Here is a 25,037-nt window from a genome sequence, read left to right on the forward strand (position 1 = left end):
AAAAATGCTGGAGAAACTCAGTGGGTGAGGCAGCATCTATGGAGCAAAGGAATTGGTGATGTCTACGTGGACTTCAGCAAGTTCAAATGTTGTAGGAGCAGAATTTGGGCATTCAGCCCATCAAGTCTACTCTGCCATTCAATTATGGCTGATCTATTTTTCCCTCAATTTATTGTCATTAACCCCATTCTCCTGCCTTCTCCACATAACCTGACCCCAGATCAAGAATTTGCCAATCTTTGCCTTTAAAATATCCATTGACTTGGCCTCCACAGCCGCCGGTGGCAATAAATTCCACAGATTCGCCATCCTCTGACAAAATAAATTCCTTCTCATCCCCTTTCAAAAAGTACATCCTTTTATTCTGAGCCAAGGCCCGGTTGTAGACTCATTGTGGATTCATTAGTTTTGATGATGAGCTAACTCCTTGATACACTCAGATCCTTCATAATGTTGGATATGGATATCCAAGATATAGAATGCAGAAAGGAGATTGAGAGCCTTGTAATGTGGTGCCAAGACAATAACCTGTTCTTCAATGTCAGCAAGACTAGAGAGATTGTGCTGGAGTAGCTCAGTGGGTCAGGCAGCATCTGAGGTGAAAAAAAGAATGGGTGACGTTTCAGGCCAGGACTCTTTTTCAGACTCAATGTAAGGGGTGGGGGGGGTGTAAAGAGCTGGAGGCGAGAAAAGAACAGGACCAATCAATGCCGGCCACAAATGACCTCCAGCATGTGGTGCGTGGTACGCCCAATGTTGGCTATGGAAGGTGTGATCTCGAGGAAAATGATGTGGGGAGCTGTGGAACTGGTAAAACAACTAGGGTGGGAGAAGGGGGCAAGAGGGGAGGGCAGTAAGTGGAATAGGAAGAAGTGAAGGGCCTTAAGGCCTCCTAGTGGACGTGTGGAGGGATTGAGACATGCATGATGAAGATGAGGGAATGGAGGCCTGGAAACCAAAAATTGTTGAAGAGTTGATGGGCCTGAGGTGTCCTGGACGTAGGTAGGAAAGGATTGGACAAGAGGGGATAGGATAGAATCGAGGTATGTGGAGATGAGCTCAGTGGGACAGGAGCAGGTTAAAACAATGGGTCTGCCGGGGCCATTCTGCTTGTGGATTTTCTACAGGGAGTAGAAGTGGGCTGTGTGAGGCTGGGGAACGATGAGGTTGCCGACTGTGGAGGGCAGATCACCAGAGGTGATGAAATCAGAGATAGTGCTGGAGATAATGGCCTGGTGCTCACCTGTGGGGTCATGGTCGACCTGTAGGTAATAGGAGGCGTCCGAGTGCTGGCATCTGGCCTCACCGCGGTAGAGGTCAGCTCGCCAGACTACAACAGCAGTTCCCCTGTCGGCAGGTTCGGTGATAATGTTGGGATTGTTGCAAAGTGAGCAGAGAGCTTGGTGTTCGGAGGGGGTGAGATTGGAGTAGGTAAGGAGAGTGGAAAAGTCAAGACCAGAGCTGCCAAGTAGTACGGATTTTCCGTATTTTGTACGGAAATACAATAAGAATACGGATGTATGGATTTCCTTTGTAAAATACGGATTTAAAAAAAATTGGCTCGACTTCCTGTTTCATCTTGCTGCTTAAATGCAAGGATATAAAAAGTCATACTGTAACTCTAAAAATTATAGCAGATTAAATCTATTAGTATTTTAAATTTCAAGATTTGGATGGTTATTTTTGTACGCTTTGTTCTGCCTGTCCGCTGCAGGTTTAAACTGAGCGCAGTTTAGCGTGTGGGAATTTAACCAAAAGCGCTACCAGCTGGAGTGCTATTGCCTTTACACATAGCGCTATGGGCTTTACACATTGCACTATGGGTCACAGACTGTTCGGGGAGGGGAGGAGGACAGAGGGAGAGAGAGGGAGGGAAGGAGAAAAAAAGGGAGGCAGAGAGGGAGGGAAAGGGAGATGGAGTGAAAGAGGGGAAGGAGGGAGAGAGCGGGGGAGGGAGAGGAGGGCAAAATACTGATGTTCAGGTACTAGAATACTGAAATGCTCTGACAAAACCTGGCAGCTCTGCAAGCCGGTTGAGATTTCACTGGCAGTTAGGGATAGAAATGTCCAGAGAGAGTAGATGGCTGTCCGGGATAGTCCAAGAGGAGGAGGATTGTTGGAGATGGGAGAAGATTCAGATTCAGATTCAGATTCAATTTTAATTGTCATTGTCAGTGTACAGTACAGAGACAACGAAATGCATCACTGGGTGGGGGGGAGGGGTACATGGGTAAGGCCACTGTTGGGGTCAGACCTTTCCGTATCGCAAAGGGGGTGGTCAGGGGATGGTGAAAACACGACAGGGATGAGGACTGGGAGCAGAGGGGTGGACAGAGGTTTGGGCGGTACCATGGGGGAATGATGGGGGTTCAGAAAGGAGTGGGGGTGTGAGCTGTGGCACAAGTGTATTAGGGGTAACGTGGTTGAAATAGGGAGAAACAGCTGCCAAGTAGTTCGGGTTTTCCGTATTTTGTACGGAAATGCGATTAGAACATGGATGTACGGTTTTGTGTTGTTAAATACGGATTTTAAATACGAGTTCAGTTCAGTCTGAAGAAGGGTCTCGACCAGAAACATCACCCATTCCTTCTCTCCAGGCTGCCTGTCCCGCTCCAGGTTTAAACAGAGCGCTGTCAGTGTAACACGTGGGAATTTAAAGAAAGAGCTGCCGGCTACAGCGCTATGGGTTCTAAAAATAGCGCTTCCAGCTGGAGCACTATGGGCTTTAAACATAACACTATGGCCACAGGGCTATGGGTCACAGACTGCTCTCGTATAACAATGAGGCTTTGGAATTCTCTTTCTCAGTGGTAGTTGAGCCTTTGATTATTTTTCAGGCAGTGGTAGAATTCTGGATAAGTCTAGTGGTGAAAGGTTACCAGTGGGATTGCAGTTACATTGGGATTGGCCTTGATTTTACAATATGGTGGGTGGGCTCAAGGGAGAGAGAGGAGAGGGCGGAGAGAGGGAGAGGGTGGAGAGGGAGAAGCAGAGAGGGAGCGAGGGAGGGAGAGGGAGGATTCCAAAATGGCTTCTACATCATCATCTGGTGCTTAAAGCAGGAAGCAGCCGTTCAAACAGCAGTATATAAAGAAATGGCAATGAATGCACTGTCAAGTAAGGTGCGTAGAAGACATGTCAATTGGTAGCAAAGTTGTGCATTCTTGAACACTTACATGGTATGACTGCACGTAAAAAAAAATTCAGCAAAATGGCACAGCGTAAAAATACTGATTTCCTCAGCAAAATACTGATTTTTAGGTACTAGAATACTGAAATGCTCTGACAAAACTTGGCAGCTCTGGAGAAAGGCAGCAAGAAACAATTATATCATTACTGAAGTTACGTGTTGGTGGGGTGGAGCAGTAGGACTCAGGAGAGTCAGCAGGAGATTTAGACCACATGTTGGAATGGATGGTGTGAAGTTTCTTGGGCTGGAGTTAAGCCTGGAACTGGGCTGAGTTGATGGCTCTGGCCCGCTTGTGTGCGGGAAAGAGGCGAGAATCCAAGGTCAAGGTCCATGGTGGGCAGGTAAGGGATGGTGGTGAGGTCGGTGGGCCCAGCCAGGGATTGGTCGGGGAGGTGGTGTAGGTGGGAGAGGCGGTGGTCGTTAGTGCTGCTCTTTGTGGTGGAGATGGCGTCCCGGACCTCGGTCTCGTGATAGGTAGGCAGGCGGCACGGTCCAGCGGTGAAGCCCCACACCTGCGGGTTGCCGGGTTGAGGAGTATTGGTGGAGGGCCTGGCTGAAGACCTGCAAGCATGTGATCCTTAGTAGAGTCCTGGGAGGTAAGGAAGCGTTTATTGAAGGTGTGGATCTGGTAAAGTTGGGCCCTTGCAGGTCTGGGTGAGTGATGCTCAGAGCTATGGGAGAGTCAGAGTGAGGGCCTGCTGGTGTTGGCACTTTGTGACCAGTGCAGAGCTCAGGGCACGGAAGGAGAACTGCTGGTGAGAAGCAGTGGATTGATTGTTGGTAATTGAAATTGAAATCTGGGTTAGGTCTGAAGTGGGAGGTTTGGAACCGGAGTCCGTAGCCATGAGGTATAAGATGGAGGCAAGTGCTGAGGAAACACGTGTGGCTGTGGTAGTGAATCCGGGTTAAAACATGGTAGGTGAGCCGGAGAGCAGTAGGAATCACATAGGGGGAGCAGTGAAACAGGATGTTGCAGAACTCCCATCGGAGAGAGGAAGAGAACTTAGTCGTAGAGTGATACAGTGTGCAAACAGGCCCTTCAGCCCAACTTGCCCACACTGGCTAACCTGTCCCAGCTACACTAACCCCACCTGTCTGCATTTGCCCCATATCACTCCAAACCTGTCCTATCTATATACCTGTCTAACTGTTTCTTAAATGTTGGGATGGTCCCTGCCTCAACGACCTCCTCTAGCAGCTTGTCCCATACACCCACCACCCTTTGTGTGAAATAGTTACGCTTCATTCCTATTAAATCATTTCCCCGTTACCTTAAACCTATGTTCTCTGGGCAAGAGACTCGATCTATTTCTCTCATGATTTTATAACCTCAATAAGATCACACCTCATCCTCCTGCACTCCAAGGAATAGAGTCCCAGCCTACTGAACCTCTCCCTATAGCTCACACCTAGTCGTGGCAACTTCCTCGTAAATCTTCACTGTACCCTTTTCCAGCTTGACAACATCTTTCCTATAACATGGTGCCCAGAACTGAACCCAATACTCTAAATGCAGCCTCACCAACATCTTACACAAGTGCAACATGACCTCCCAACTTCTATACTCAATACTCTGACTGATGAAGGCCAATGTGCCAAAAGCCTTTTTGACCACCTTACCTACCTGCGACTCGACCTTCAAGGAACCATGCACTTCCACTCCAAGATCCCTCTGCTCCCAGAGCCCTACCATTCACTGTGTAGGTCTTGCCCATGTTAGACTTCTGAAAATGCAGCACCTCATATTTCTCTATTAAATTCCATCAACCATTCCTCAGCCCACCTGGACAATCGATCTAGATCCTGCTGCAGATTTTTCACAACCGTCTTCACTATCTGCAAAACTACCCACTTTTGTATCATTTGCAAACTTCTAATCTTGCCATGTATGTTCTCATCCAAATCATTGATGCTTCAAAATCATTGAACTTCTTCAAAGTAGGCATACGTGAGGAATCTGAGGTCCGAAGAAAGGTCTCAACCCAAAACGTCACCCATTCCTTCTATCCAGCATTTTGTGTCTATCTTTGGTTGAAAGCAGCATTTGCAGTTCCTTCCTACATATACCTGAGGAGATTTTGCAGTGGAGTAAGCCAAATTGTAGTAACAAACAACTACAGATGCTGGTTTATACCACAGATGGGCACAAAGTGACAAGGTAACTCAACGGCTCAGTAGCATTTCTGGAGAAAAAAAGATGGGTGATGTTTCTGGTCAGGACCCTTCTTGCTTCACTCATCCCTTCCCACCCAAACCACCGCCTTCCAAGTACTTTCCTCTGCGCCGCCGGAGATGCAACTCCGATCCTTATACCTCCCCCCTCGACTACATCTGGGGACCACGACAGTCCTTTCAGGTAAGACAGTCATAGAGTGATACTGTGGACTTCGGCCCAACATGTCCCAGCTACACTAGTCCCACCTGCCAGCATTTGGTCCATATCCCTCCAAACCTGTCCTATCCTGTTTGCAGGTTGACATGTACCACCTCATCTACTGCATCCGGTGTTCCCGATGTGGGCCCCTCTACATCGGTGAGACCAAACACAGACTGGCCGACCGTTTCACTGAACACTTGCATTCCGTCCACCATGGCCTCCGGGATCTCCAGTTCAACTCCCCTTCCAATTCCCATGCCGACCTTTCTGTCCTGGGCTGCCTCCATCGTCAGAGTGAGGCCACACACAAATTGGAGGACAGCACTACGTATTTCATTTGGGGAGTTTATAACCCAGCGGTTTGAACATTGAATGATCTAATTTTAAGTAACCTCTACTTACTCCTCCCCACATACCCCCTTCCTCCACCCCAGTTGTTTTACCAGTTCCACAGTTCTCCACATTGTTTTCCTCTTGAGATCACACCTTCCCTAGACAACAATGGGCTGACCAATGCCCTGCCCAAGGTCATTTGTGGCCAGGTTTGATTGGTCCTGGGCTCTTTGCCTCCAGCTCTTCACCCTCCCCTGCATCCCCTACTTACAGTCTGGAGAAGGGTCCTGCCCCGAAACGTTACCCATCCTTTTTCTCCAGAGATGCTGCCTGACCCGCTGAGTTATTCCAGCATTTGGTGTCTATCTTTGGTAATAAATCAACATCTGCAGTTCTGTACTGTACACTGACAATGACAATTAAAATTGAATCTGAATCTGAATCTGAATCTTTGTTTCTACTATAGAGACTGTGATTGACTTCAAGAAAAAAAGCAGTACACACCCCAGTATACATTGATGGTGTCGAAGTATACATTAATGGTGTTGAAAGCTTCAAGTTCTTAGGAATCAATATCACTAGCAATTTGTCCTGGACCAGTCACATCGAAACTATGGTAGAAAGCAAACCAATGCCTTGACTTCCTTGGAAGGCTTAGGAAGTTTGGCATGTCCCCAACAACCCACATCAACTTCTACAGGTGCACCATAGAATACATTTTCAACAAACTTTCATTGACTCCATGCAAACTTCACGCTGCTTCGGCAAGGCAAGGATCATTCTCATCCCAGTCGCTCCCTCTTCTCGCCTTTCCCGTCAGACAAAAGATACAGAAGTTTGAAAATGCATACCTCCAGATTTGGGAACAGTTTCGTCACGTCTGTTATCAGGCAACTGAACGGTCCTCTCATCAGCTATAGAGTGGTCCTGACCTATCATTTACCTAATTGGAAACCTTTGAACTATCAGACATCAATGATATATCTTGCACTATATGTTGTACCCTTTATCTGTGCACTGTGGACAGCTTGATTGCATTCATGTATGGTCTTTTTGACTGGCTAGCATGCAAACAAAAGTTTTTCACTGGACCTTGGTACACGAGACAATAATAAACAAAACTAGATTTATTAGCAAGGGGGAGAAAGAGTTGTACATTTCCAATTGGGAATAGTTTGTGTTGAGGAGGATTTGATATGGAAATCGGGATAAGCGTGTGAGACATTTAGCCTACTTCAGAATTCCAAAAGTGAGGAGAAATGACGGTAGATAGAAGCGAGAGCTGAAGGGACATCAACAGCCAAAGTGCTTGGCAAACATTGGCCATTTGCTCACTGCATTTCATCAACTAAGGCATTATTTGTGTTTTTTCTTGATTCCTTTGGCATCTAAAAAGTTACAGAAGTGATAAATCTGGGTGTAAAATTTTAAAATTGCCCATAGTTCACGTGGGTTTTTACTTACAAAAAGAAAACGCCTCTGAAGCAAAATGTAGCCAGATTTACAGCCTGGTTTGATAGTGGTCTTCTTAAAGTAGGTATAGGTATAGATATAGGTATAGTAGGTCAGAATAAAGGAGTGAGAGTTTAAAGATATGTGTGAATATCTCTACCAGCTGGTCTGCACAACTCCAGTTGTTTTCCACTGATTCACTGTCGGGACGGCCGATCGATCTTGCATCTGCGACAGTAACTTGGTGCAGCCACACCCATGACTGCCAGGGTGGTTGACATGTCTCCAGTTACCATCTGTTCAAAGCTGCCGTAGAATGCAGTCAATAGGGAAGGACACATTGATGCCATTGAAACTGCCAGCCTTTGCTTTGTAACCTGTTGTAGCATTCAAGCCTTGCCACAATCTACAGGTGTTCGTGTTGTTGCCTCGGTACTCCAGCTTTGTCCGGAACTGTTGACATTTGGGTTGAAACTTTGCATCAGTCCTGAAACTGAAACATCAAAAATTCTCTACCCCCACACATTTAGTTTCGTTTTTTAGTTTAGAGATACAGCGCGGTAATAGACCCTTCAACCCACCGAGTCCACACTGGCCAGCGATTCCTGAACATTAAAACCGCCCTACACACACATTTTACATTTATACCAAGCCAATTAACCTACAAACCTGTACGTCTTTGGAGTGTGGGAGGAAATCAAAGACCTCAGAGAAAACCCACGCAGCTCACGGGGAGAATGTACAATACTCCGTAAAAGCACCCGTAGTCAGGATTGAACCTGGGTCTTTGGCGCTATAAGGCAGTGGCTCTAACACTATGCCACCCCAGTGCCGAGATGCTGCTCAATCTGCTGAGCTCCTCCAGCAAATTGTGTGCTCCTCCATATTACAGCATCAACAAATGTCTTGTGTCTCCAAGAATATTTGTGATATCAAATTGTATGAATAATTTGGTTGTTTTGTTTTCTCCTGTAATTTTAGGTTGTACTTAAAGTGGACAAGTATGGAAATGGCATTGAAATTGACAAGGCTCGTTTTGGCAAATGCAAGCAACTGGGAGATGTGTTCACTGAAGAGAAGTTCAGATATATGTGTATTTTATCAGGATGTGATTATTTGCCATCCATTCATGGAATTGGTTTGGGCAAAGCATGCAAGCTGCTGCGAATTGCTAGCAATCCAGATATCATAACAGTAGGTTTCTTTTACTCTGAGATCTTGGTCCATTGATATATCAGTAACAATAATTTACAGGGCCATGCCCATTCATGACATGCAAAATATTTCAATACATTACGTTAAAATTTAATTATCAACTTAGAATATCCATGACATAGGAGCAGAATGAGGCTATTCTGCCCATCAAGTTTGTTCCACCGTTCAGTCAGAGATGATCTATTCCTCTACCTCAATCCTGCATGCTCCCCGTAACCTTTGACACCCTTACTAATTAAGAACCCATCAATCTTAAAATACCTTTATTACAATTTAGGACCTTGTACTATTTTAATAATTCACTTTAAATTTGCAATGTAAAATAGTGAATTGATTTTTCTGTTACTTCCGGGAGAATAAAATCAAAATTACTCCAAGAGCTTGGAAATGGATGTCATCAGCCGTTAGCCCCTTCATTTGCTTAATACTAATTCTCCCGAGGTCATAATTATTTAATTCCTCTGCATAAATTATTCTCAAAATGAAAGTGTTAACATTTAACTACGGCTGATTCACTCTATACACTTGCATATTAACGCTATGCTGATGTTATTGGACACTTCCATTATTATTAATATTTAAAGCTCTCAAATAAGGAAGCTTGTTCCTTTAAATTGAATCAGCGTTTCACTATACATCATTTTAAAGAGTATCCCTTGATATTTGGAAATCATTTGGCTTAACTTGTTTTTCCACCTAACATTTCAACTGTTTATTCTTTTTATCATTTTTTTACAGGTGATTAAAAAAATGGGACAATACTTGAAGACAAATGTGATTGTGCCAGAAGAATACACAGATGGGTTCATTCGGGCAAATAACACATTTCTATATCAATTGGTGTTTGATCCATTGAAGCGGAAGCTTGTTCCTTTAAATGATTATTCAAATGATGTTGATCCTAAATCTATTGAGTACGCTGGGCAGTATCCTTCATCAATGTTTTTCTTTGTATATTGCACTGATTAGTTTAACCAGATTATTGTTTTTTTTAAGTGCAAATCTGTGCATGCAATGAAAATGATTACCTGCAAATTGCTAATTTTTGAAGTGCTTACAAGGAACAGGTGTAGGAATATAGAGGAAGAGAACAGTTTTGGCCATACAACATAGAAACAGGCCATTTGGCCAACTTGATTATACCAACCAAGATGCCTAATATATGCTTGTCCCATTTGCATTTGATCCATATCCCTCTCAATCTCCCGTCCTAGTTTGACTTTCCAAAAATACGACACCTCGTACTTCTCTGCATTAAACTCCATTAGTCATTCCTCTGCCAACTTGCCAGGCTGATCAAGAGCCTGTTGTAATTTTTGATAACCATCTTCACTATCTACGATACCACCCACGTTAGTATCCTCTGCAAGTTTACTAAGCGTACCTGTACATTCTCATCCAGATCGTTAATTTAAACCACCAACAGCAATGAACCCAGCAATGATCCCTGATGCACACCACTCGTCACAGGCCTCCAGTCCGGAAAGCACCCTTCCCCCACCACCTGCTTCCTCGCATGAAGCCAATTCTGTGTCCAGTTAACTAGCTCTGCCTGGATCACATGTGTTCTAACCTTTTAGAGCAGCCTAAAGGGGCTGTCCCACTGCGGCAACCTAATCTGCGAGTTCAGAAGAGTGTCTTTGCTTTGATCTTCAAGCTCGAGGGCATTCGTCTGGAAAACCTCGAGCTGGGTCGACCGTAAGCGATGAAACCACGAGCTGGATCCACCACACACACGCGCACACACACACACACACAACACATCGCAAAGGCGGGGGCCAGGGAAAGCGGGGGAGCGCCATCTGAAATTCACACCCGCGATAAAGAGGAAGATAAAAAATGCTGCACAGTATCGGTAAGCCCTTTAGAGAGCGCGGAGTGCGGGGGGTTTAGAGAGAAGGGGGGAGAAGGAGTGAAGACACTTTTAAGAAGTATAATAAAGTTTAGCGGGCATTTAACCTACCGGTCGGTTTTCTTTGGTCCTGAAAACTCCAATGAGCCAATCAAAATGCCCGGTCAGCGAAGGAGATTGCCTACGGCTGCCCTCGACTGCCTGTAACTACATAGCGACCCCACTCCACTGCACTACGATTTCAAAAGAACCATGCCGACCAATTTTAACTCACATTTTTCAACATGCTGAAAATTTTTTCCGCGACCTAGCTGAGGCCGTGAGTATGCGGGAACTTCCCTCGAGCATGAAGGAGAGTTCCAGTGACCTCCTAGGACCACGTGTCGACCATGCTGCGAGTTTGAGTCGAAGGCAAACTCTTCGCAGATTAGGTTGCCGCAGTGGGACAGCCCCTTTACATGTGAAAGCTGATCAAAGGCTTTGTTGAATTGCATATTGAGAATGTCTCTGTTGTTGCCCTTGTTTTTGGTTACCTCTTCAAAAACTCAATCACCTTTGTAAGACACGATCTCAGTGTTTCCACTTTGAAGGAAATTACCTGAAATTCGGGAAATTTTTGTTGTCTTTGGGTAATTTTAGGGAAATTGAATAATTTCTGGAAATTTCCACATCCAGCTTGCGATGGGGTGTAAAGGTGATATACACAGCACTACCGGTTTGGCGCGCAAATGTTTAAACAGAGCGCTGTCAGTTTAACGCGTGGGAATTTAAATAAAGAGCTGTCGGCTGCAGCGCTATGGGTTCTAAATATAGCGCTACCGACTGTAGCTTTAAACATAGCGCTATAGTCACTATGGGGGGGGGGGGTGGGGAGGCAGAGGAAAGAGGGGGAGGACTTGTTTTTTTTTTTGTTTTTATTTTTTTAGAAGTTAATACAGCACAAAACAGTACAGTGGAACCTAATTTTAGGTGCCAACTATGTAATACCGTAATCCATTCTATGTACAACCTCTAGTTTTATGTTATGAGAAGGAAGTAAGCAAGACAAGAAAAAGAAAACAATAGAAAGAGGAAAAAGTGGAAAAATAGATGGTAGAGAGTAGAAAAACGTGAAGTGTGTCTTGATCAACTGGGCTGAGGAATAGCTAATGGAGTTTAATGCAGACGTGTGAATGGAGCATTTTGAGAAGTTAAAATCCAGGCTAAGGCCTTCACAGCAAATGATAGGGCCCTGGTGGGTGTTGTGGATTGATAATGAATTGAATGCAAAGGCTGAAACTCACCTTTTGTCCCTGAGGAGAGGGGATGATGGAGACGAGATGAAACTTTTTTTTCAGATCAAGGGGATTAGCGGTCTGGAATTTGCTGCCTGAATTCATAATTGAGACGGATATCCTTGTGACATTTAACGAGACCTTGGATGGGTGCCAGATGAGCTTCTCTGCAATGCCATAGACGAAGTGCATTGAGATTATATTGAATTGCTCAATTTTTGACTATCACTGTAACCCCTACTAAAACGATCTATGTAATAAATTTGCTATGCTTGATACTTTGGAAGCTCATGTACTTTTCCTTTTGGACCTCACTGTATCTAGGTATGGATAACCAGTGATCCATTTTATTCTATTTTGTCCAATAATGTTTACCGTTTATGTTTTGACACTTAACTTTGCCTCAATAGCCACTTTGGTGATGAGAAAGCTTTACATATAGCTCTTGGAAATATAGATATTAAGACTTTGGAACTCATAGACAACTTCAACCCAAGCACTTTGCAGGTATTATATATTATCTAATCATTCTAAGTTATAAGCGCAAAATGTTATAATTTTGTATTACACTTTTTACTATTAAGAGAACTGAAGTTTTTCTTAAAGTTAGTTATATTTGGTTCTTTTCCTCCATGATAATGGTAAAAGCCGGTAATGTGTCTATTGTGTTTAGTTTAATAAATAAACTGTTTTTATCTGATACCCATTCTTGATATCTTCAATGTTTGCTTCTATCCTGGAGCTGATGTGTAACATTCCTGTAACATTAAGCCCAAAACAGGCATTGATCTTATGAGGGAAAAATACAGCCAAGTACTTAGTGGCCGAACAAGTATTGCTTTCAGCTTGTCCTTTTCTCAAAATTGTAATTTTTTGAGTTGATATGTCGTTATTCTAAAATGCCTATAAAATGGCCATAGAACATACAGCACAGGAACAGGCCCTTTGGCCCACAATGTTTGTGCCAAACATGATGCCACGTTAAACTTGCCATGGAGGGAGTGCAGAGAAGGTTCACCAGACTGATTCCTGGGATGTCAGGACTTTCATATGAAGAAAGACTGGATAGACTTGGCTTGTACTCGCAAGAATTTAGGAGATTGAGGGGGGATCTTATAGAATCTTACAAAATTCTTAAGCGGTTGGACAGGCTAGATGCAGGAAGATTGTTCCCGATGTTGGGGAAGTCCAGGACAAGGGGTCACAGTCTGAGGATAGAGCGGGAATCCTTTAGGACCGAGATGAGAAAAAAAAATTTCACACAGAGAGTGGTGAATCTCTGGAACTCTCTGCCACAGAAGGTAGTTGAGGCCAGTTCATTGGCTATTTTTAAGAGGGATTTAGATGTGGCCCTTGTGGCTAAAGAGATCAGGGGGTATGGAGAGAAGGCAGGTACAGGATACTGAGTTGGATGATCAGCCATGATCATATTGAATGGCGGTGTAGGCTCGAAGGGCCGAATGGCCTACTCCTGCACCTATTTGCTATGTTTCTATGATCTCATCAGCCTCTACATGATCCACATCCCTCTGTTCCCTGCACTTCCATGTACCTATCTAAAAGCCTCTTAAATACCACAATCATATCGGCTTCCACCGCCACCCCTGGCAATGTGTTCCAGCCCCCCACTACTCTATGTGTAAATTAAACAAACTTGCCCTGCAAGACTCCATTTAATTCCCCCCTCACACCTCATAGTAATGCGCTCTCATGTTGGACATTTCCACCCTGGGGTAAAAGATTCTCGCTGTGCACCATGTCTATGCCTTTCATCATTTTATACACTTCTATCTGGTCTCCCCTCAACCTCCGAAGTTCCAGAGAAAACAATCCAAGTCTATCCAATGTCTCCCTGAAGCAGCATTTATCTGTCTCCTCTCCAAAGCCTCCACATATTTTGTGTAATGGAACAATCAGAATGGCATGCAATATTCAAGTTATAAATATTTTTACTCTAAAATAGTGAACACAGATAAAAATGTAGAGTCATAGAGAGTTAGAATTACACAGCACAGAAGCAGGACCTTCAGGCAACTTGCCCATATCTGTATCAACTGGTCCCATTTTAGCTGATTTGGCCCATTTCCTTCTAAAGTTTTCTATCTATGTATCCCTATCTATCTATTGGGGAGAGAGAAAACTGGGAATTATAGACCAGTTAGCCTTACATCAGTTGTGGGGAAGATCCGTGAGTCAATTATTAAAGATGTAATAGCAGCGCTTTTGAAAAGTAGTGACAGGATTGGTCAGTCAGCATGGATTTATGAAGAGTTTTGACTAATCTTCTGGATTTATTTGAGGATGTAACAAGTAGATAAGTGAGAGCCAGTGGATGTGATGTACCTGGCCTTTCGAAAAGCCTTTGACAAGGTCCCACACAAGAAATTAGTGTGCAAAATTAGAGCATGTGGTATTGGGGGTAGGGTATTGACATGGATAGAGAACTGGTTGGCAGACAGGAAGCAAAGACTTCAGAATTAAGGGACAGAAGTTTAGGGGTAACATGAGGGGGAACTTCTTTACTCAGAGAGTGGTAGCGGTGTGGAATGAGCTTCCAGTGGAAGTGGTGGAGGCAGGTTCGTTGGTATCATTTAAAAATAAATTGGATAAGCATATGGATGAGAAGGGAATGGAGGGTTATGGTATGAGTGCAGGCAGGTAGGACTAAGGGAAATAATTGTTCGGCACGGACTTATAGGGCCGAGATCGTCTGTTTCCATGCTGTAATTGTTATATGGTTATATGGTTAAATAGTAGGAATTAACGGGTCCTTTTCAGAATGGCAGGCAGTGACTAGTGGGGTGCCGCAAGGATCAGTGCTGGGACCGCTGTTATTTACAATATATATTAGTGATTCAGATGAGGGAATTAAATGTAACATCTCCAAGTTTGCGGATGACAAAGCTGGGTGGCAGTGTGAGCTGTGAGGAGGATGCTATGAGGCTGAAGGCTGACTTGGATAGGTTGGGTGAGTGGGCAGATGCAGTATAATGTGGATAAATGTGAGGTTATCCACTTTGGTGGCAAGGACAAGAAGACAGATTATTATCGGGATGATGTCACATGAGGAAAAGGGGAAGTGCTTCATTTTGATAAGTCATACCAGGGCAGAACATTCACATTGAATGGCAGGGCTCTGGAGAGTGTTGGAGGGCAAAGGGATCTGGGGTACACAGTTTCTTGAAAGTGGCGTCACAATTAGACAGGGTGGTTTAGAAGGCTTTTGACACATTGGCTGTCATCAGTCAGAGTATTGAGTATAGAACTTGGAATGTTATGTTACATGTACAAGACATTGGCACATTTGGGGTATTGTGTTCAGTTTAGGTCACTTATAGAATAGGATTGACGAGGATGTTGCCAGGACTCGAGGACCTTAGCTGTAGGGAGAGGTTGAGCAGTCTAGTACTTTATTTCTTGGAGCACAGGAGGATGAGGGGTGATCATGAAGGAAATTAATAGGGTAAATGCACAAAGCCTTTTACCCAGGGTAGGGGAATGTTCTTTATCCCCTACCCTAGACCAGAGGATAAAGGTTTACTATGAGAAAGGAAAGATTTACTTGGAACCTGAGGGGTAACTTTTTCATACAAATAGTTGTCGGTGTATGGAACAAGCTGCCAGGGGAGGTAGTTGAGGCAGGTACTATCACAACATTTAAAATACATTTGGAGAGGTACATGGATAGAAAGGTTGAGAAGGAGATGGGATAAACATAGGCTGTTGGGAATAGAGTAGATGTGGCATCTTGGTCGGCAAGGGCAAGTTGGGCTGAAGGGCCTGTTTCCCAGCTATGATCTCTGGTTCTTGATTCCCCTACTCTGGGTAAAGGTCTCTGTGCATGCACCCTATCTATTCCCCTCATGATTGTATACATCTCTATAAGATCACCCCCTCTTCCTCATGCCCTCCAGGGAATAAAGTCCTCACCTGCCTGATTACTTCCAATAGCTCATGCCCTGAAGTCCTGGGAAAATCTTCGTAACTCTTCTCTGCAACTAAACAACATCTTTCCTATAGCAAGATATATGATCAAGCCTGGAAGTTTTACCTACCTTCATACGTTCAGCATCTCCTCGGCTGTAAAATGGATTGTCCTCAAGACATTTCCATGAACATTCCTGTTACCCATATCTTTCTCCACGTTAAAATCAGAGGAAAAATATTAATTGAGGATCTTGCCCATCACCTGCTCCACACGGAGATGGCCACTTTGGTTTCAGAGGGGCCGTATTCTCTCTCTGGTTTCCCTCATTTCCTTAATGTACTTGTTAGTAGTTCACAAGGTAGGAGTAGAATTAGGCCTTTCGGCCCATTGAGTCTACTCTGCCATTCAATTATGGCTGATCTCTGCCTCATAATCCCATTTTCTTGCCTTTTCCCCATAACCCTTGACACCCGTTCTAATCAAGAATTTGTCTATAATTATACCTTAAAAATATCCACTGACTTGGCCTCCACAGCCCTCTGTGGCAATGAGTTCCACAGATTAACAACCCACTTCCTAAATAAGTTCCTCCTCACCTCATTTCTAAAAGAGCTCCCTTTAATTCTGAGGCTATGTCCTCTGGTCCTAGACTCTCTCACCAGTGGAAATATCCTTTCCACGACCACAGATGGCGCAATGGGCTAAGTGTTCGGCTGGCGACCGGAAGGTAGCCGGTTTGAATCCCGCTTGCAGTGCATACTGTCGTTGTGTCCTTGGGGCAAGACACTTCACCCACCTTTGCCTGTGAGTAAATGTAATTTAATTATGTGAAGCACTTTGGGGGTCAATGCAAGTTGACTGAAAATGTGCTATATAAATAAGATTATTATTATTATTATTATTATTATAATATATGCCTTTCCTTATTCTGTATGTTTCAATGAGGTCCCCCCTTAACCTTCTAAACTCCAACGAGTACAGGCCCAGTGCTGTCAAAGGCTGTCAAATACCATTTGTCACAACTGTGAAAACAATAGTCAGCGAGGTCATAGTGTTTTGAAACGGGAAATTATGATCTACATTCTGTTATTTTTCTATAATGGAGAAATTTGGATATTCATTTCCTTTTTTATCAGATTCCGCCAAAAAGGTCAAGTGGATGGAGGAACAATGAGGCAAATAAGCAGAGAGCTCTGCATATGCTCAGTATATGGAGCAAAAACTATAGACCATATGGAAATCATCTCTCGGTCCCAAAGCCAGAACAATCACCAGAGAAACCCTGCACCAAGGGTATGGAGAAAGTGATCAGCATTCAACATTTTAAACTTCCCAAAAGAGTGATATTGGCGAAAAGAGCAAGAGAAGGTAAATTTTTAAAGGAAATCTATTAAAACAATTATTGAAAGTAAAGAAACTGAACCAATTCAAACTTTCTGGAAAGTATACCTTTTATGGAGGCACAAGGAATTGCAGATGCTGGTTTACATAAAAAGCACCAAGTGCTGGAGTTACTCAGCAGATCAGGCAGCATCTCTGGAGGACGTCTCTGAATGCTGCCTGACCCACTGTTACTCCAACACTTTTTTTGTATATTTTGTGGAAATGGCTGCACCATCACTGATTATTCCTTGATTATTGACCTCTTTGGAGAAATTGACTAAGTTGGTAGCGGATGGGGATAGGGAGAAATGACAGGCATTAAGCTGACCTAGTGAATGGTGATCTATTGCTGGGGCCATGACAGTTCACTGCTATTAATGGCTTTTATTATACGGTAGAAAGCCATTTATCAAAGTTTGCTGATTTAAGTAAATTAATTATAAAGTTTAAGCAAGTGACCACCAAGACTGGCAAATAGATTTCAAATGTGCAACACAGTTGTTGAAATTTATGTTATATACTATGGCGGCCCCTGGTGGTGAGCCTCGTGCAGTGCGAACCCTCGGCTCTGGAGGGAGTCACGTGTCTTGGTAACAGGAGGTGCAGGTCACGGGGCTCCCTGGGGATTATTTAAGGTCGGGAACGCCTGTGCCTGGGGAAGTACTAACTGTATTGTTAGTTAACATTAAAAATTTACTGGCTGGACAAACTTGGCTGGATAGCTTCGAATCCCGCCTCATTGGTGACCCCGACATTTTGGAGCACAGCATGAACGTCGCCAGGGCTCAACCCGCCGTTGCCGCCAACCAGGCCCAACTGAACGCGGTTGCCCTGAAGCTACCGACTTTCTGGACCTCTCAGCCGCAGATATGGTTCCAACAGGCCGAGGCGCAATTTCATATCTGCGGGATCACGGTCGACGAAACCCGTTTTTGCTACATCGTCAGCGTGCTCGACCAGGAAACGGCCAGTCGTGTGGTGCCTTACCTGCACGATCTGCAGACGGCCAATAAATACCAAGGCCTCAAGGCGCTGCTTCTCCGCACCTTTGGTCTCAGCCACCTGGAGCGAGCAGAGCTGATCCTAAACATGGGCGGGGTCGGCGACTGGAGCTGATGTCCATTTCCGAATTTAACATCGACATCCGCTACATCGCTGGTAAATGTAACCTGGTCGCAGGCGCCTTGTCCCGCCCAGTTATTGCAGCCATTCTCGACCTGGCCCTGGGCATAAACAATTCCGCCTTTGCTGCGTGCAGCTGGCGGACAAGGAGATGCCAGTATACCGAACTGTGATCTCGGGTTTGGTGCTCGACGATGTGCTGTTGGGTCTCTCCGGCGTTACCATCCTCTGCAACGTGTCCACGGGGCAGCCGCGGCCTATTGTTCTGGTGGCCTGGCGCCGTCGAATTTTCAATGTTATTCATGGATTGACCCACCCGTCTATCCGGGCGACGGTGGCGTTGGTTGCTGCGCGGTTCATGTGGCATCGGTTGCGGAAGCGTGCGTGCATTCCGTGCCAAACATCGAAGGTGCAGCGGCACGTCCGGGCGCCAGTTCAGGAGTTTGCGGTGCTTCGACCATGTACACGTGGATATCGTGGGGCCGCTGCCTCCTTCCCGGGGTATCTCGAACCTGCTGATGGTGGTGGACTGTTTTACGCGGTGGCCGGAGGCCATCCTGCTCATGGACACTTCTGCTCTGTTGTGAGCTTGTGGCCCATTGGATTGCCTGTTCCGGGGTGTCGCTGGACATCTCATCCGACCAGGGTGTCCAGTTCACGTCTGAACTGTGGACCACAATGGCTCGCCTGTTGGGGACACCGCTCCATCATTTGACGGCATATTATCCCCAGTCTCATGGGTTGGTGGAGCGGTTCCACCGCCATCTTAAGGACGCCTTGAAGGCTCGCCTCGCGGGTCCCGAATGGATGGACGGGTTGCTATGGGTCTTGCTGGGGATTCGGACCAGCCCCGAAGGAAGATGTTGCATCGTCATCAGCTGAATTGGTCAGCTGCGCTCCGCTTGCCGTTCCCGGGGAATTTATTCCAGCCGCTGGTGGGTCCCGGAATCCGCCGTCATCTGTGTTGGTCCGTTTGCGGGAGTGGGTCGGCGCACTGTCCCGTGTCCCGGCGCAGCTCCGATCCGTGTGTTCTCGCGGACAGTCCTTATGTCTTTCTATGCCGTGATGCCCGCAGGTTGCCCCTGCAGCGCCCATATGAGGGTTTCTTTTGGGTGCTGCGGCACGGGTCCTCACTCTTGTGTTAGACATGGGGGCTAAGAGACTGTGTCTGTGGCTCGGTTGAAGCTGGCCCAATTGTACCTTAACGAGTAGTAGGGAGGTGTATCGTTAGTTAACATTAAAGATTTACTGGCTGGACAAACTTTGTATCAATAGACAATAGACAATAGGTGCAGGAGTAGGCAATTCGGCCCTTTGAGCCCTATTCAATGTGATCATCCCCAACCAGTTCCTGTCTTCTCCCCATATCCCCTGACTCCGCTATCTTTAAGAGCCCTATCTAGCTCTCTCTTGAAAGCATTCAGAGAACCTGCCTCCACCGCCCTCTGAGGCAGAGAATACCACAGACTACCACTCTCTGTGAGAAAAGTGTTTCTTCCTCTCAGTTCTAAATAGCTTACTCCTTATTCTTAAACTGTGGCCCCTGGTTCTGGACTCCCCCAACATCAGGAACATGTTTCCTGCCTCTAGCGTGCCCAAACCCTTAACAATCGGCCCGAAACGTTGCCTATTTCCTTCGCTCCATAGATGCTGCTGCACCCGCTGAGTTTCTCCAGCTTTTTTGTGTAACCTTAACAATCTTATATGCTTCAATAAGATTCCCTCTCATCCTTCTAAACTCCAGTGTCCAGCCTCATTCTTTTTTTTTTTTTTAATGTATTCAATTATTAAAAATAATAATATTACACTACAATAAAACAAATCAGAACCCACCACCATAATACAATACAAATAAATTACTATACAGCTATCTTACACTCCTTGTCAAGGATGCATTCAACACCCTGCAGAGCCCAGCGGTCCAGGAACTCCCCCAGGGTGCCCGTGGACAGGGCATATTCCTTTTCTAACCCCACCTGGGCACGGACGTATCCCCGGAAAAGAGGCAACCGCCTCAGTCTTGGCTGGTCAGGTTTGAGTCCCGCCTCAATACTTTAAAATAGTGCAGTGAATGGGATTGAAATCCCCTTTGGTTTTTTTGGCTACTTAAAACTAATCTGACCCACCCTGTGGATGTGCTACCCCTGTATCATAAATATCTATCGGCCTGGGAGTTGCAAGCTCCCCATAGCTTGAATTATATCCTGAGAAACATCATACTGTCCAAGAATGCACAGTGACATCACCCATTCCTTCTCTCCAGAGATACTGCCTGAGTTACTCCAGCATTTTGTGTCTGTCTACCTGTGTCTCCACTTTCGGAAAATATGTACTTTCATTCCTTGGTTTCTCTGATCTACAATAGTCGCAGGGTCCTACCAGTTCTGGAAGAATCTATTGAATGGAGAAGGAGCAGTGTAAATTTATTAAAATGATACAGGGATTTGAAGGGTAGCATCGTGTGGAATTATAGAAACTAGAGTTGTATTCTGTGGAATTTAAGATGTTATGGGTAATATTTAAGATGTAGGTATGAACTAAGTGTAATGCAGACAATCTTTTTTATAATTTTGGGAGGCTAGGACCCTTCAAGAACAAAGTTAGGAAATGCCATTCCCTGTTTTCTCTCTCCCACTTCATCATATGCTAACCCACTCATTCCTGGAATCATTTTTGTAAACATCCTCTGGACCCTCCCAATGTAGACTAAAATGCTGGTGAAACTCAGCGGGTGAGGCAGCATATATGGAGCGAAGGAATAAGTGACGTTTCGGGTTCTCCAGCATTTCTGTCTACCTTTGATTTTTCCAGCATCTGCAGTTCTTTCTTAAACAACTGGACCCTCTCCAAAGTCAGCGCATCCTTCCTCGGAAATTTGCTCACGGTACTCCAAATGCAGCCTGACCAGCGTCTTATAGAGCCTTAGCATTACATCTCTGTGGACTGGCTGGGACATAGGCTGGAACATTTCTTCATGGCTTGTTGGAGGCTGAGGGGTGATCTTGCTCATAAGGAGCATAAATAAGGTGAATGTTTTGTTTTATTTAGAGGTACAATGTGGAAATAGGCCCATCGGCCCACCGAGTCCGCGCGCCGACCTGCAATCCCGGTACACTTGCACTATCCTACACGCATGAGGGTCATGTCTACAATATTTACCAAGCCATTTAGCCTACTAACCTTTGGAGTACGGAGTTTGTACATTCTCCCCTTGACGGAGACCGGAGCGCCTGGAGAAAACACACGCAGGTCAGGGGGAGAACGTACAAACTCCGTACACACAGCACCCGTAGTCAGGATTGATCCCGGGTCTCTGGTGTTGTAAGGCTGCAACTCTACCACTGTGCCACCCTGTGGAATATCCACATTCTTGCATCACGTGATGGTTTGGGAACAGCACTGCCCAAGACTGCAAGAAAGTACAGAGAGTTGAGGAATGTAGCCCAGATCAGATTCCCCACCAACACTCCACCTGCTGGCCCACTGTTGACGTGCACTAATGCGTCAGGAAAACAGGGAACACAAACAAGGACCAATTGTACTTCATTAATTCCTTCTCCCTGCAGACAGAAGGTAGAGAAGCGTGAAAGGATGCACCACCAGACTCAGAAACAGATTCATCCTCTTTGTTATCAGGCTTCCATAAGCTCGGGTACAATCTGATTCTCCTCTACCTCATTGCACACATTGGGCTTTATCTCTGGAACTGTCGTGCTGCTATGCTGACAACTATATTATTTTTCCCTTCGCTGTACCAGTTGTACATCAGTTGGCTTGAGTGTATTTCTGTACAATAATATCTGGCAATATTCCAGGCTTGGTGAGACCACACCTGGTGTATTGCGTACAATTTTGATCTCCTAATCTGAGGAAAGACATTCTTGCCACAGAGGGAGTACAGAGAACCAGACTGATTCCTGGGATGTCAGGACTTTCATATGAAGAAAGACTTGATAGACTCGGCTTGTACTCGCTAGAATTTAGAAAATTGAGGGGGGATCTTATAGAAACTTACAAAATTCTTAAGGGGTTGGACAGGCTAAATGCAGGAAGATTGTTCCCGATGTTGGGGAAGTCCAGAACAAGGGGTCACAGTTTAAGGATAAGGGGGAAACCTTTTAGGACCGAGATGAGGAAAACATTTGTCACACAGAGTGGTGAATCTCTGGAATTCTCTGCCACAGAAGGTAGTTGAGGCCAGTTCATTGGCTATATTTAAGAGGGAGTTAGATGTGGCCCTTGTGGCTAAAGGGATCAGGGGGTTTGGAGAGAAGGCAGGTACAGGATACTGAGTTGGATGATCAGCCATGATCATATTAAATGGCGATGCAGGCTCGAAGAGCCGAATGGCCTACTCCTGCACCTATTTTCTATGTTTATACAAAACAATACATCACTGTACCGCTATACACGTGACAATAATAAACCTAAACTTAACAAGATTTCAAAGGGACCCATGGGGCAAAATGCATTACACAGACAGTGGTGCATATATGGAATGGGAATAACTGTGGGTGTAAGTGGTAGGGACAAGTACAATTATGACACATTGATAGATATATGAATAGGAAAAATCAGGAAGGTTTTGGGCCAGATACCAGCTCAGTTTACAACTTGGTTGGAATGGATGAGTTGAGTGGAAGGTCCAGTTTCCATGGTGTATAGTTTAGTTCAGAGATACAGTGCAAAAACAGGCTCTTCAGCCCATCGAGTCCACACCGACCAGCGATCCCGGCACACGAACACTATCTTGCACACACACACACACACACAGGACAATTTACACATACCCCAAGCCAATTAACCTACAAACCTGTACGTCTTCGGAGTGTGGGAGGAACTAAGGCTATAAAGTCTCGGAGAAACCCCACATGGTCAAGGGGAGAATGTACAAACTCCCTACAGACAGCATCCGTAGTCTGGATCGAACCCAGGTCTGCGGCGTTGTGAGGCAGCAACTCTACCGCTGCACCACCTAGTTCTATGACTAAAACACTGAGGTTTTAATTGAATGTATTATACATTCTGTTTATATTTTAAAACATTGTGTAAATGATGTTTCATTTTCATTCATATACTACTGGATTAACGAGTTGCTTTGAACCACCAGATGAAAGTCTTTCAGACAGAGATTTGATACAGCAGTACACATTTCCAAATAATAAAAGAACAAGAGGCGTTGAGGACCTGCATCCACACTCTCCCTCCGAACTGGATGTGTCCTCATCATCAACAGACCGTTCAGCCACTGAGGAAAGCCCAAGGCCACATTGCAAGTTGCGGAATCGATTTGCTACTTTTTTAGCAAAAGGAAATGAAGATTCGGGCACCGTTGTTGTTCCTGGAACCAGAAGCCGGTAAAGTGCAATTGGTTACGTTTTTAAAGGACTGGTGCTAAGTAACTCTAATTCAGAATGCTGGAGTAGCTCTATTACAAGACAATGATCTTCTGGCCAGATATAATACATCGCATGCAAATCACAAAGGTTGCAGGAACTCAGTGGGTTGGGCAAGGGAATGAATAGACATTGAATGTTGCAGGCCAGGGCTCTTCGTCAGACTGGGGTGGGTGGACAGGAGTTGGTGGTGGAACAGAGGCTGGATACAGAGCAGGGTTTGATTGGCAGATGGATGAAAGTGACAGAGGCAAGAAGTAAAAAAAGAGACAAGGATAATAATGTTATTGCCTGACAGCATGGAAACGGGCCCCTCGGCTGAACGTCCCACCTACACTAGTCCACCTGCCAGCGTTTGGCCCATATCCCACTAAACATGTCCTATCCATGTACCCGTCTAAATGTTTCTTAAACGTTGTGATTGTCCCTGCCTCAACTATCTTCTCCAGCAGTTTGTTCCATATACCTGAGGTACACAAAAATGCTGGAGAAACTCAGCGGACGCAGCAGCATCTATGGAGCGAAGGAAATAGGCGACGTTTCGGGCCAAAACCCTTCTTCAGACTGATGAGGGGTGGGGGGGAGAAGGAAGAAAAAGGGAGGAGGAGCCCGAGGGCGGGGCGATGGGAGGAGACAGCTCAAGGGTTAAGGAAGGGTAGGAGACAGCAAGGGCTAGCAAAACTGGGGGAATTCAACATTCATGCCATACGGACGCAAGCAACCCAGGCAGAATATGAGGTGTTGTTCCTCCAATTTCCGGTGTTGCTCACTCTGGCAATGGAGGAGACCCAGGACAGAGAGGTCGGATTGGGAATGGGAGGGGGAGTTGAAGTTCCATATACCTACCACTCTGAAAAAGTTTCCCGTCAGGTTCCTATTAAATCTTCCACCCCCTCACTTTAAACCTATGTCCTCTGGTTCTCGTTTCCCCTTCTCTAGGCAAGAGACTCTGTGTGTCTACCCGATCTGTTCCTCTCATGATTTTGTACACTTCTATAAGATCACCCCTCATCCTCCTATGCTTCAATGAATAGAGTCCTAGCCTGCTCAACCTCTCCCTGTAGCTCAGGCCCATGAGTCCTTGCAATATCAAAGAAGAGGAAATACTGGCACTTTTGAGAAATATAAAAGTGGATAAGTCTCCAGGTCCGGACAGGATATTCCCTAGGACATTGAGGGAAGTTAGTGTAGAAATAGCAGGGGCTATGGCAGAAATATTTCAAATGTCATTAGAAACGGGAATAGTGCCGGAGGATTGGCGTACTGCGCATGTTGTTCCATTGTTTAAAAAGGGGTCTAAGAGTAAACCTAGCAATTATAGACCTGTTAGTTTGACGTCAGTGGTGGGCAAATTAATGGAAAGAATACTTAGAGATAATATATATAAGCATCTGGATAAACAGGGTCTGATTAGGAACAGTCAACATGGATTTGTGCCTGGAAGGTCTTGTTTAACTAATCTTCTTGAATTTTTTGAAGATGTTACACGGGAAATTGATGAGGGTAACGCAGTGG

At 45.1% G+C, this 25,037-nt stretch overlaps 1 protein-coding gene across 2 annotated transcripts in view; it reads left to right on the plus strand.

Moving 5' to 3' along the window:
- The window catches only part of exo1 (exonuclease 1), a 61,339-nt gene that overhangs the window by 28,179 nt on the left and 8,123 nt on the right, over positions 1-25,037 (plus strand). For both annotated transcript variants that reach the window (XM_055639934.1, XM_055639935.1), the window contains exons 6-10: positions 8,334-8,546; positions 9,306-9,493; positions 12,104-12,200; positions 16,758-16,989; positions 23,237-23,483. In XM_055639934.1, coding sequence (XP_055495909.1) covers positions 8,334-8,546; positions 9,306-9,493; positions 12,104-12,200; positions 16,758-16,989; positions 23,237-23,483 — 977 coding nt within the window. The remainder of the gene's footprint in view (positions 1-8,333; positions 8,547-9,305; positions 9,494-12,103; positions 12,201-16,757; positions 16,990-23,236; positions 23,484-25,037) is intronic.

This window comes from Leucoraja erinacea, chromosome 8, assembly GCF_028641065.1.
Source record: "Leucoraja erinacea ecotype New England chromosome 8, Leri_hhj_1, whole genome shotgun sequence".
In the NCBI taxonomy this organism is placed as follows: domain Eukaryota; kingdom Metazoa; phylum Chordata; class Chondrichthyes; order Rajiformes; family Rajidae; genus Leucoraja; species Leucoraja erinaceus.